General features: G+C 32.4%; 1 protein-coding gene across 4 annotated transcripts; it reads right to left on the bottom strand.

The window, feature by feature from the left end:
- Nucleotides 1-31: 31 nt before the first annotated feature.
- Nucleotides 32-7,950, bottom strand: LOC149481623 (uncharacterized). 4 transcript variants are annotated; one of them, XM_089705344.1, is made up of 7 exons: nt 7,857-7,950; nt 7,586-7,739; nt 6,064-6,229; nt 3,367-3,507; nt 2,474-2,677; nt 1,704-1,943; nt 32-1,519 (listed from the first exon to the last, which is right to left on the bottom strand). In XM_089705344.1, exons 2-7 carry the CDS (start codon nt 7,657-7,659, stop codon nt 1,178-1,180), a joined length of 1,167 nt encoding a protein of 388 aa, XP_089561470.1. In that variant the 5' UTR covers nt 7,660-7,739; nt 7,857-7,950; the 3' UTR covers nt 32-1,177. The 4 variants fall into 4 exon arrangements, with proteins under 4 accessions (XP_089561470.1, XP_089561469.1, XP_089561471.1 ...); XM_089705343.1 differs by having other exon boundaries at nt 7,809-7,888; XM_089705345.1 differs by having other exon boundaries at nt 7,842-7,886.
- Nucleotides 7,951-13,349: the final 5,399 nt, after the last annotated feature.

Consider the following 13,349-nt stretch of genomic DNA (forward strand, 5'->3'; position numbering starts at 1 on the left):
GTTTAATTTCCTTCCTTTATTCCTTTTCCTCACAATATTAAAGAGTTTAGTAGTTCTAAATTTAAAACTTACATAAAAAATGTACTAGTTCAGAGAGCGTACTACAGTATTCAGGAATATATGGACGATAAAGACCCATGGAGGGTTGTCGCGTAAAAACCACAGGACAGTTCTTTGGCATATTATGTAGTTAGATATATAAGTTACATATTATGTAAAATTGACATTATTTTAAAAGAGCAACTATGGAGTTTCTTGCCGATTCTTCTCCATAGATACTGCTTTCCGAATCGGTGGTAAATGTTAAAAATACTATGTAATGACGATTCGAAAGTGCTACTAAATAGTAGTCTAATTGAATAAATGAATGTTTGAGTTTGAGTTTGATAATATTCTGCTAAATAAACTTCTACTAAAATCCGACTTTTAAATTAAAAAAGTGTTAATATACACCTAAAAATAAATTTTGACTAATAAATGCCCAGTTTAACGTTAATAAAATGCTTAAAATGTATGTGACAGACTAGCATAATTTTTTATAATTATTTGTCAAACCGAAATACCTGTTTTATATGATTGATTTCTATAATAAAAAAATATATTAAAATGTCATTAAAAATAGATATTTAAATATAAATCAATATTTTTACATCTTCATATTTTTTTTGTATTCAGTAAGTCTTCGATTGTCTGGAAACGAAAGAACTTTGTCTTCAAAGCATATGGAAGTAACAAACCATACAGACTTCAACAATTAATTTAAAAACAGCTTTTCTATCTTAACTCGAATTAATAACTGTACTTTAAAAACTTCTTATCAAAACTATGGATGGATCAGATTCGCATCGACACCTCAGACCGTACAGTTTCTATGTAAAGGTATATACCAGGCAATCGAAACTCGCTTTAAAAATGTAATAAAAACCTTCATACCTATGCTAAAATTGAATGACACGTTCTGCTAAAATAACGGTATACTACGGAAGAACATTTCAGCTTTCACCATATCATATTATATAAAAAAATCGTTAACCAGTCTTTCTACATTTCAATATCTTAACCAAAAAACCACCAATTGCTTAAACTTTAACATCAAGGATAAAAAAATACGCACAGATTCAACTACAAGTAATTACAAAATAGCTTCATACACTTCTTAATACAAATAAAAAAAACTTTATTTCTTTCTATCATGCAGCATGGCCAACAGTTTCATAAACAATTCGGGCATGGCGCCCGAGTCGGACGGCAGTTGTTGCGTCATTTTCAAAATGGCGTCGTATCTCTGTCGTTCTTCGGTTCTGTAGTGTTCAGGTAACCCTAGTTCCTCGTAAAGCCGCTTGATGCGCTCGATGTGCGCTGGCTCGTGGCTGCTATAGCACGCTACGAACACTTTCTTCTGAGCTGGTGTCAAGCGCTGCAGCGCTTCAACGGCTAACCAGGAGCATTTACCCTCCTGTATATCTGTACCTTTCTTACCTAGTATATGCTCGGGGCTGTAGCAGTCCAGGAAGTCGTCCTATGGATACAAAAATGAGATTTTTATTATTTTTTTTTTATATTTTTAAAGATATAGAAAATTTTATTACATAAACATTTAGGTAGCAATTAGGTGGTAACATTAAAATCAATAAGGTAGGTAAATTAAGACATTTATTGATACGTTTTTTCGTAACATCAATAGTTATTTCAGCAATACTCACTTGCATTTGAAACAGATGCCCTAAATCCAAGCAAATTTTTTCAGCTCTGTCAAACGTGTCTTGGGTCATGTTATTCATCAATAGCATTCCCAAGAAAACTGGCAACTTAAATGTATAATACGCTGTTTTATATTTGACGATGGCGGCATAACGTTCTCTTGTGAAAAGACTATAGTCAGATTTGCTTCTGTTGCCCATTGTGAAGTCCAGGTGTTGGCCGATAGCCGTGTTGAATAACGTCTGAAATTTAATCATATATGAACATCATACAATAATTTTTAAAATTAATTCTAGAAAAAAAAGTAAGTACATATTTGGATTGTATTAAAAAATATAACAAAGAAACTATTTCAAATAACCTTCATGACACATAAAAACTAATCATAATTTTTTTTGCAATTATTGCGATGATAAATGTATTTGCATTAACACTTTATTCTTTTGAACGTCACGACATCACGCCGTTTTGATATTATCGTCTATGTAGGTACCTTTTATCTAATGAATAAAATTCATCTTCAGAGAAGAAAATCAGAAAATATGTATTTTTGAGAAAATTTTATAATGGGAAATTATCAGACAGTAAATCTTTTTAATTATCTTACACACACATAACCTTAAATAAGTACCCTAAATTATCTCATCTGTGTTTCGTTATTATTTTTTTCTATAGTTGTGTACCTATGTTCCTGTCCATTTATAAATGTTTGTCAATGAGTATGTCTATACAATTTATTTTCAACCCCTTAATACCCATTTCCCATACTAACCTCGTTAAACAAATGCACGATATCCTTATACGTGGGCAGTTTACCACAATACACTTTTAGTATTTCATACATAGCGGATTGTACGAGATTGCAGTCGTTAACAGCGCCCATACCAACGTCCGGCAATTTGTACCAGCATGGATACCCCCTTCGTGTGGACGAGCTATCCATTATATCGTCCATTATCAAGAAATACGCTTGCAGCTGGAAAATAAGATTTACATAAAGAAAAGTAAAAAAGAGCGTGTGTGCTGAGCACACGTGTCAGAAGTGAAACTTCTTTGGCAAGATGCAATCAGTCGCCTCTATGACGTGATGGTATTGCCATGACCTAAAGAAGTTTCACTTCGAAAAGTTTACTACATAATCTCCATAAAATAAAATAAATTACGTTGGAACTAAATATATGTACCTACTTTTACTTGTTATTGTATACAACGTGGATACAATTGCAAAATTAACAGAAGATTGAGCACAATTATGGATGTATAACGCAATAGGGCGAGAGAACCAATAATAGATTGTAAGTACTCATGTTAGTTATCTAGTTTACAGTGTTTACTAACATTAGAACTGGTTGACCTTAGCATTTATAAATACAATTTATTTCAGAGGAAATCAGGATCATCTATAGTAATTTTTTTATTAAAGCACATCATTATGTACTTACATAATTTAAACTACAATAGCATTTTATTGTTGTTTAAATTATGTAACCTAGTCTAATTATCGTGTTATAGTTGTCCAAAATACCCTTTAACGTCATCTTTATTTGTTGAAGACGTTATCGTAGAAATAAGATCGTCACATCCATATATGAAAACGTTAATTTACTATATCTGCGTCCTAAAAATTACACTCCTTTAAAAAAAAAAGTTATAATCAATTCTTACCATTTCTACGCACCATCCGAGTACTCTTATTAGTCTCAAGGATTCCTCTGTTATATTTTCAGGTCGTTCTAACGTTTCATATGCAAATATGGTCGATAAGCCTCGTGCCTTTTTGCCCCCGCGTAGATTGTATTCTAAGACCTGAAAAAAAGTATATAACCCATTGAGCCCCGAATGGCCCGATCGGTCCACGACACAATAGATTTTCTATTGTGTCTGTGATTCCGGGGCCTGAGTTATTAACATAACAAAAAGTACAGTACAATAGACTACAAGGCAAGAAAATCATAAATGCATAGTTTTACATTTAAATGTGTAGATGTAATCATATGAAGACATATGGTGTGATCATGAAAGATAAGAAAAAAATATATGTATTTTCCAATATTAAAGGACTTAGGAAAAAGGAAACGTTTGATACATTTAGTCAATAAAAATTTAATAACTGCGTTAAAAACAACCGACTTCAAAAACGGAAAAGTGAAGTCGGTTGTTTTTAACGCAGTTATTAAATTTTCATTTAATACTTTTTAGTGTATTTTTCAACACGAATCAAACGAGCCCAATCTCGATAAAGTTGAGTCAATATATTACTGAGTTCCTATGGCCACCTTCCGATTCCATCATCAAATCAGCTCTATGTCATGATAATGTTTCATCGCTATCCAATGTACATACGTATACAAAATTTCAGCTCAATCGGTTACCGGGAAGTGAATCAAAGTTACTTGCTACATTTCAATTAAGTCATCGAGTACAGCCAAAAAGGCTCATAAAATAAAAACTACTGGGCCTATCCGAATAAAAATTTTATGGGACCAATTCGACACTATCCCGCATCGAACAAAAAAGAATCACGTAAATCGGTTAAGAAACCTCGGAGTAATCGGTGTACATACATAAAAAAAATTATACCGGCCGAATTGATAACCTCCTCCTTTTTTTGAAGTCGGTTAAAAAGTTAAGGTGACCATTCGTTCTAGTTTGGACGAATCTGTCCCATTTATCCCAGTAAGAGAAAAAACGTCGTACTGTAGTTTTTGCTTATAAATGTAATATAAAAGCAAAACGTAACATTAGTTATAGTATAATATTATTAATTGAAAGTACTGTATTATATTCTTATTCAATAATACCCTTTGTTTGCGTTTAATTGGTTTAATTAAATGCACACTAACCATTTTTATGTTTTGTTAGGAAAATATTAATGTCGTCGTAAGGACGACGGATACATAATAATAAATCGGCTATTAGAATATTTTATGAAATGGCCTATTAAGTAACTACCTGTATTGGGAAATAAATACGAATATCAAATTTCTATAGTTTCTATAGACACTCCTATATTTTGAACAGCGGCATAAATTTCACTTCGTCAATATGTTCTACAAAATATCAAGCCTGTTTTCTTGGCCACCTACTTTATCACCATTGTACTCATTTCTTTGCTGATACTTTAAAATTTAGGTAAACATTTTACGAATACGAAATATTGATAATTAGAGCATCATTTTCTTCTAAAGTCTCTGTATAAATAATAAAGTTATTTAATGTGTTTCACAACTAAATGAAGATACTCAGGATTCAGGAATAAGTCCTTCTGATCGGTTATTTTTTTAATCCAGATACAAGATTTAAAAAATAACCAGAGATATCACAAGGATTATTTCTCGTCACAAAGTATTTGTGACGTGGTTGTTTAAACATAAGTTTATTCTATACAGGCTTTGCCAAGTGCTCGGTTACCTATTTATTTGCCTAAGCTTACTACTAATAATATTTTTATTCCAATTTTAAGCTATTGCATAGTATAGCTTCTATCGCGGGCCTTGAGCGCGGCGACCGAATGTAAAAATTCCGTAACGAAAAAACCTAACGCCCCCCACTCCAACCGGCTGCGGCACAGCGATGCTATGGAATAGCTTTACCGCGGCAGTCCTCGCGTGTCACACGTATTTTTTTTACTGAATCAATAATAATCAAGATGAATAAAAGTAGATAGATATAGCTGTGTACAAGTCTTTGATTACCTATATACATATTTATTATTTCGTTCAAGCGTACGTGGTGTAGTATATTTTGCGTACTGTATACAACTACTTATATACTGATCGTGTAAAGTTTGGAACGAAGACGCAAGCATCCGCGTTACAAAGTATGTATATGCGATCAGTACGCAAAATTCGTGTATATATTGTAATCACAGACCTAAAAAAAGCATTACAATATATACACGAGCAGTTTCCTATGGTTGCGTTCTGGCTATGTATAGATTGGAAAGACACCGCGTGCTGGCCATGCCAACTATGACTACTTATAATCCATTCAGTGATTTTTACATGAAAGAGGAATAAACATTATATGATTATAGTATATACATACATCCGTTCTTACAATCTCACACATTTAAAATATTAGTTCAATACTATCTATACTAATACTAGCGGTCCGCCCCGGCTCCGCCCGTGGTACCTACATGTTTAAACTATCCTATCTCTCAAGTTCGATCGATCGTTTGAACTCCCTAATCTCGGGAACCACTGGTCCGATTTGAAAAATTATTTCGTGTTAGATAGCCCATTTATCGAGGAAGGCTATATTATATCATCACGCTAAGGGAGCACAGGAGCAGAGCAATGCAGGTGAAACCGCCGGGCACAGCTAGTAATAATATAATAAAAATAAAGAATCTCTTACCCGTTTCAGCCATGTGGTAACTTCAGGATTTTGTACAAGACCATAATTTTTGCTCACAGCTGCAATAACTGTTGGATACACATCTTGAAATGTCTCCATCTCCCGTTTATATTCTGATATTGATGCATTTGTACTCATTCTGTAATATGTTGGTTTATGTGGAAACCTGTTGGATAAAATTTTTTTTATAAAAATTTAAAATACTTAATAATAAATTAGCATCACAAAAATAGACATTAAAAAATATATTTATGTAACCACATATTTTTATTTTTAAATGTACATATTATTTAGTGTAACCAACTGAAGAAATTTACAGTAGAAAAATAATACCTAATTTGTACACAATCAAGAAATATTTATCAGTTTCTTTACCTTTTATTTACATTACTGTGTACTCTATACTTCAGTATATTAGAAAAGCCAATAAAACCTTTCATTGTCACAAACTATGTATTTGAAGTGAATAAATACACACTCGGTACTTAAATAAGCAAACAACTTGAATAAATCTTATATTTATATGTAGCTATGTAATCTGATCAAGACTCACAAAGGATGTTTTAAAATGCTATTATAATCTATTCTCCAACTCAGTTATTGTTATTATAATTTCATAGTGTTCAATGATTTGAATAACACAAATTGAAATATATCTGACTAGATTTCCACCCGCGGCTTTGCCTGCATTTTAAAAGGAAAACCAGTATAGTTCCCATTTCCGGGATAAAACTTATCCTATGTGTTAATCCAAGTTACCCTCTATAATTATGTGTGCTAAATTTCATTGTAATCGGTTCAGTAGTATTTGCGTGAAAGAGTAACAAACACACACACACACACATCCTCACAAACTTCCGCATTTATAATATTAGTAGGATGCATGAATAAGCAAGTTAGATGTTATTAATAATAGAATTGGCTTATCTTATATATAAATCTTGTGTCACAATGTTTGTCCTCAATGGACTCCTAAACCACTTAACCGATTATAATAAAATTCGCACACCATGTGCAGTTTGATCCAACTTGAGAGATAGGATAGTTTAAACATAATAGGTACGACGGGCGAAGCCGGGGCGGACCGCTAGTCAATTATAAAACATATTTTTTTTGTCATTAGCGAAAAATGTACTAAAATCAAAGTTCAAATTATAGATATTATATAATGAATAGCGTTTTCTCTGTGATATCTACACTATTGTTATAAATAATTATTGTTAACTTGTGTGTTTGTAGGGAGTAATGATCACAAGTGCTGAATTGCTTTTTAAAATTCATTCACTACTTAAGAAAAGAAAAGAGTTTTGGGGGCTATTATTGTCATAGGCTATTTTTTGTCCCAGGTCAACTTGCAAGTGAAAATGCAATTAAAGCAAGTATAGAAAATCTTTTTACTTCTGCTGCATGATACAAATTATAAACAATCTGTCAAACAGTCTGCTGATCAAATAAAGTAATATTGTAAGCTATGGAATAAAAGTTACGTTTGTATATAAATCATAACATCAATCGACTATACCTTTTTAAGTTTGTTTTCAATAATGTAGAGGTGACACCATTAAAAAGTCTACTAAATTTAGCACAAGAATTCATTTTTTTTAATTTATGCTGCGCGCCAACAACTTTCACTAATCAATTCTGCTTATCTTCGGGTATGTAGGTTTCTCGTGTTTCTACAAAACAGCGAAAATTAATCTGATTAATGATTTTTAAGTTACATTTAAAAATTAAAATAAACATACAAAATAATAATGAATAATGGAATTCACACGAACACAAACAGGACACACTTTCGTTAAAATTAACACTGGTTCATTCTCACTAGACACTTCTCACTCTACGGACACAGAGCAAGTAATAAAGTACTGAAGTGACAACTGTGAAGTGTGAACTGACACTTGACAGTCTACACTACGACCAATGGTCAATTGTCAAATTAATAGACGTAAGAGCGTTTTCACATTAGAGCGTTTTCACATTATCCGATCCGATATCGGATATCGGAAGCCGATAGCAGATATCCGATATCGGAGGGAAGTAAAATGTATGAAATATGTACCTGTCTTTCACATTGTCCGATCCGATATCGGATATCAGAGCCGACACCGATATGCCCGTGAGCTATCGGACGATAATGTTCAGTGTTGCCAACTCAATTTTCGAAAAGGCAGTATACCAACAGCAAAAAAGCACTAGTTTGTGTATTTTCAGTCTTATAGGACGCTAAATCTTTAAAAATTTTTTTTTTGTTTAACCTAAAATCCTTTCTATTAAAAGAAACCTTTTTTTATTAAGAAAACACACATTTAAGTATTTATAGGCATTAAAAATACGATTTATACGGCAGCTATTTTAATTACCGTATAAAAATATACGGCAATTGGCTGAACTGAAGTAAACAAAAATATATTGCGTTCTTAAATTCAAATATCTATCTTCGAAAATATTAGTGTCTATCATCTTTATTTTAACTCATTGTGCCTCGCTCCTCCTCCTACTCGGATATTGGTTGTGCTGTTTATTGTATTGTTGTCATTGAGTGCTTTGTTTTTAACCGACTTCAAAAAAAGGAGGAGATTTCACACCGATTTTGTTTTTATTTTGAATTAACAACAAAGAATATTTGAAAACTCTTAGTTCTAAAATAATTGCGACAGTAAAATAATTTATGTATCTTTAATTACAGGAAATTACAACAATCATATTATAAAATATATATTTGAACGGGTGACAATATTATTTACAGTGTAATAAGAAAAAGAATAGAAAATGTGAACAAAGATTGTATCACTTAATAAATTTATCATAGGTACTACATGAACTTTTATAAATGTATACAGTGAAAAAATGACTAAATGACTAGGTACGTCTTGTTAAAAATACATATTTTAATAGATTTTGAAAGGTATTTACTGATACATAATATCTTATATATAAAATTCTCGTGTCACAATGTTAGTCTGCATACTCCTCCGAAACGGGTGGACCGATTCTCATGAAATTTTCTGTGCATATCGGGTAAGTCTGAGAATCGGCCAACATCTATTTTTCATATGTACCACGGCCGAAGCCGGGGCGGACCGCTAGTCTTATATATAAAATTCTCGTGTCACAATGTTAGTCTGCATACTCCTCCGAAACGGGTGGACCGATTCTCATGAAATTTTCTGTGCATATCGGGTAAGTCTGAGAATCGGCCAACATCTATTTTTCATATGTACCACGGGCGAAGCCGGGGCGGACCGCTAGTAATATGTATTACTAAAACTATTAACTAATACTAGGTTGTAGTAGGTATTGATATAAATTTATTTAATTTATAATGTGTTAACATATACTATACAAATGACCGATATCATAACTATTTAGTAAATAGCACATCTAAATAATATGCAGTAATTAATGATATCAAATCTTTTTTACATTTTACTTTTTTGAAGTTGTTTTTTTTACGTAGTTATTTTTAATGTACTATGTACAACTATGATATGATCTATCATTTGATTTTTTTTTAATTATACCTTTTTTTATCAACTGGCAACTTAGTTTAGTTTTCTCTAAAAATTTCTGGCAACACTCATGATAATATCGGAAGGATTTTATCGGACAATGTGAAAGGGAAAATTGTATCCGATATCGGATATCGGCTATCGGCGTCCGATATCCGATATCGGATCGGATAATGTGAAAACGCTCTTACGATCGATACAATTTGCCCTTTCACATTATCCGATAAAATCGATCCGATATCATCATGAGTGTTGCCAGAAATGTTTAGAGAAAACCAAGAAGCTTATATCTAATACACTGGAGATTGCACTATGACCATTAACTTGTCACAAGAAAATATAACCTTGAATGACGTCAGTGTTGTTTTTTGTCTCTTTCTGTGGGTGACCACACTGGTTTGTATATTCAGGATATTTCGAAATAAAAAAAAACTAAAAATCATGGTCTATAAAATATAATAACGACATATATTTTTAACAGTATTTATATTATAATATTACTGGTCAACTTACATGAATAATTATCATCTTTATAGGTACATACCATTTTAATTGGTAGAGAATGATAGTTTTAAATAACGCTTGATAACTTTTGATCTCATACTACGATTTTTTAATTAAAATGAGTGCTACATACATTAAAACATCGTTTTGGTTACTCAAGCTTCAGTCTAAAACTTTTCAATATTCCAAAGGGAGAGTTGCATCGCTAGTGTTGATGTGTGGTTACGATATTACAGTTCTCAGAAATTCGTATGTCTTTCAGGAGCTGTACTTACGGTTACTAATGGTTTCATGGTGGTTAATTATAATATAATTAAAATTACTTTATCAGTTGAGACGCAGTAACAAGAATGTGGTAAATAAAAAGGTATAGCACTTTTCAAAAGGTATTTTTTTTCTGGACCGTAATCCTCAGGCTTAAAATGCAAACTGCATATTCTGGCATGTTGATAAATTTTACCCTTGATAGGCACTATGGACAGCCATTTATTTCTTTTTATTTCATTTTTGGAAAGCTGAAATACGTAAAACAAAAAAAAATATTAGGTTAAAAAGTATAAATTTCAATGTAAAAAAGAACAAACCACAATATGTGAGTGCAATACCGATGTCGTGTGTTGTTTCATTACTAGTATAAAAAAATTTTAAATCTTATATATAAAATTCTCGTGTCACAATGTTAGTCTGCATACTCCTCCGAAACGGTCGGACCGATTCTCATGAAATTTTCTGTGCATAACGGGTAAGTCTGAGAATCGGCCAACATCTATTTTTCATATGTACCACGGGCGAAGCCGGGGCGGACCGCTAGTGGTGTTCTAAATGTTCATCATAATATTGTTTTGCAATATATTATCGTCGCTATCCGTAAAAACCCATCATCATGGTTACCTTACTTCTTAAATTTGTTTGTTGAAAACTTGTTGAAAAATGATGAAAGTATTAGGAAAAGAACTTATTTAACATGATTGCTTAGTAAAATGATGATAAATTTGGTTATTTGGTTCAGATACTTATTTTATTTAGCATAAATAATAATTGTCTCATCCAACAATGCTTCTGAATGATGTTGTTGGCAATTTATCAACAAACTCATGTACAAAAACTAACCTTTTGCACAGAATATTACAGCATACATAGTAGCCTTGGGAAAACTTCGTATTAACAGTGGCAATACCAAGTTAGGTGTGAAAGTGATAGAACACAACAATTTTCTTGTTACACGTAAAATGTTCATACCGAAATCTCCAGTGTATATGATATAAGCTTATTGGAGGAAACCCTCGGAGCTTGGAGCAATTAATTGCTCCGAGCTGTATATAAATAATATTTGAAGAAACGTTTCTCTTTTTCCCTAGAATTATAGGGAAAAAGATTTTCTGTTAAATTCACAGGTTAAATTTCATGCATAAATTTTTTAGACTGGCAAGAAATAAGAATATGTTTTTGTCTGTGGTGTGGTTTTTGTCTTGTTTTTGTTAAAAATTTCGCGCTCTAATCAAGTCCATATCAAGCAGGGATGTTAAGGATATGAAGTTTCGGATACGGATTGGATACGGATATAGGAATGATTATTATACTGGATACGGTTACGGATACGGATATGAAATTATTTCGGATTATCCGTTAGTTTCGGATAATTTCGGTTACGAATATTAAAATTTTAAGGAATTTCAAAAGTAAAATACAAATACTTAGCTAAAATTATGGTTTTATCGGGTGTAATCGTTGAGTGTGTACAGGCGAATTTTTCGTAACTATTACAGATATCAAAAAACTTTAAACTGATATCGAAAGTACATTACCTAATGAATAAAATGACTATAATAACTTTTTAAAAATAAAACGGGAAATATCGAAAAAATTACATTAAACTCTCCGTTCAAAGCAAATGTTCGAAGTGACGTCCTCGTTTTGGAATACCAATGTATTCCACATCGAGCTCTATTTACAGTTTTTAAATGAATTTTCATTTAAATTTACGAAGTTATTTAAGCACAAAACCAAAAAAAAGAACCATAATTTTTCATATTACATGTTTGGGATAGTAATATCTCATCTTCTTATATATAAAAATGAATCGCAAAATGTGTTGGTAAGCGCATAACTCGAGAACGGCTGAACCGATTTCGATAATTCTTTTTTTATTATATTCCTGGAAGTACGAGGATGGTTTTTATGTAGAGAAAACGTAAACATGTACCACGGGCGAAGCCGGGGCGGACCGCTAGTACTAAATGTATGGGAGTGATTGGTGTAAAATTTTTGGACATTTCCCGATTTAATTTAAAAAAAGTTATTATTATCATTTTACTCATTAGGTAAAGGGCTTTCGACATCAGTTTAAAGTATTTTGATATCTTCAATAGTTACGGAATAATCGCCTGTGCACACTTAACGATTACACCCTGTATGTCACCATTTGGTAGAAATTACAATCAGTCTGTGAGTTTTGAATAATTCAATCTTGCTATCAGTGTGTATTTAAAATGAAAATTATTGTAAATAAATATTGAGTGTTATCTTATGTATCTAAAATAAAACTGTAATGCGCGCGGCTTGTGTGTCAGCTGCACCCGGCCGATCAAAACAACAAGTCATAACGTGTCTCAATTAAGTTCCGCCCCTATCCGATATTATCCGAAACTTTTATTTCGGATTCGGTTACGGTTACGGATATTTTTTTATATCGGATATCCGATAGTTTCGGTTACGGTTACGGAGCTCCCTAACATCCCTGATATCAAGTCTCATCAAATGATCAAACACACATAGATTTTATAGGTACCTATTTTTTTACTTTTATAAGTTTGCAACGCAATTTCAGTATGACGAAAATAAAATTATGCAAATACTTATTACAATTATAGCATGGACGTATAAAAAAAGACGGACGGTATATCGCCTAAACATTGAGTGAAGCCTAGTAATGGCGGCGAAACATCCATGTGTGTGTGCCATGTTGCCATGGCAACAGTTGTCTTGATGACAATGGCGGCTGTATTTTTTTCTATAAATTTTGCCGTAATAAGTTTGTCATTAAAACATAAAAGAAATAACTTGCTTCCCTGTGGAATGTAATCCCTTGTGTTTTGTTATTTAAAATTGTACTGTTGCGACACCATTTAACCACGCAAGACGGCATTTTAAATATTTTTTGTGAAACAGTGACGCAGTTAATCAGTCGGTAGTTCACGACGTAATGGCGGCCGACTAGCTTACTATGGTGAGAGTGTGTGCGTGTTTATTGTCTTTACACGATCGCTAGCT

The sequence above is a fragment of the Colias philodice genome, chromosome 16, assembly GCF_061535455.1.
Source record: "Colias philodice isolate Cphi_HAF_F1 chromosome 16, ilColPhil1 Martin Lab GWU primary, whole genome shotgun sequence".
NCBI lineage: Eukaryota > Metazoa > Arthropoda > Insecta > Lepidoptera > Pieridae > Colias > Colias philodice.

Coding starts and splice junctions, on each gene's coding strand:
- LOC149481623 (XM_089705344.1), bottom strand. CDS start 7,659: ATGAATTCTTGTGCTAAATTTAGTAGACTTTTTAATGGTGTCACCTCT. Junction 6,230..7,585: donor TTGAAAACAAACTTAAAAAG/GTATAGTCGATT, acceptor TTTATCCAACAG/GTTTCCACATAAACCAACAT. Junction 2,678..3,366: donor TCGGATGGTGCGTAGAAATG/GTAAGAATTGAT, acceptor CTTATTTTCCAG/CTGCAAGCGTATTTCTTGAT.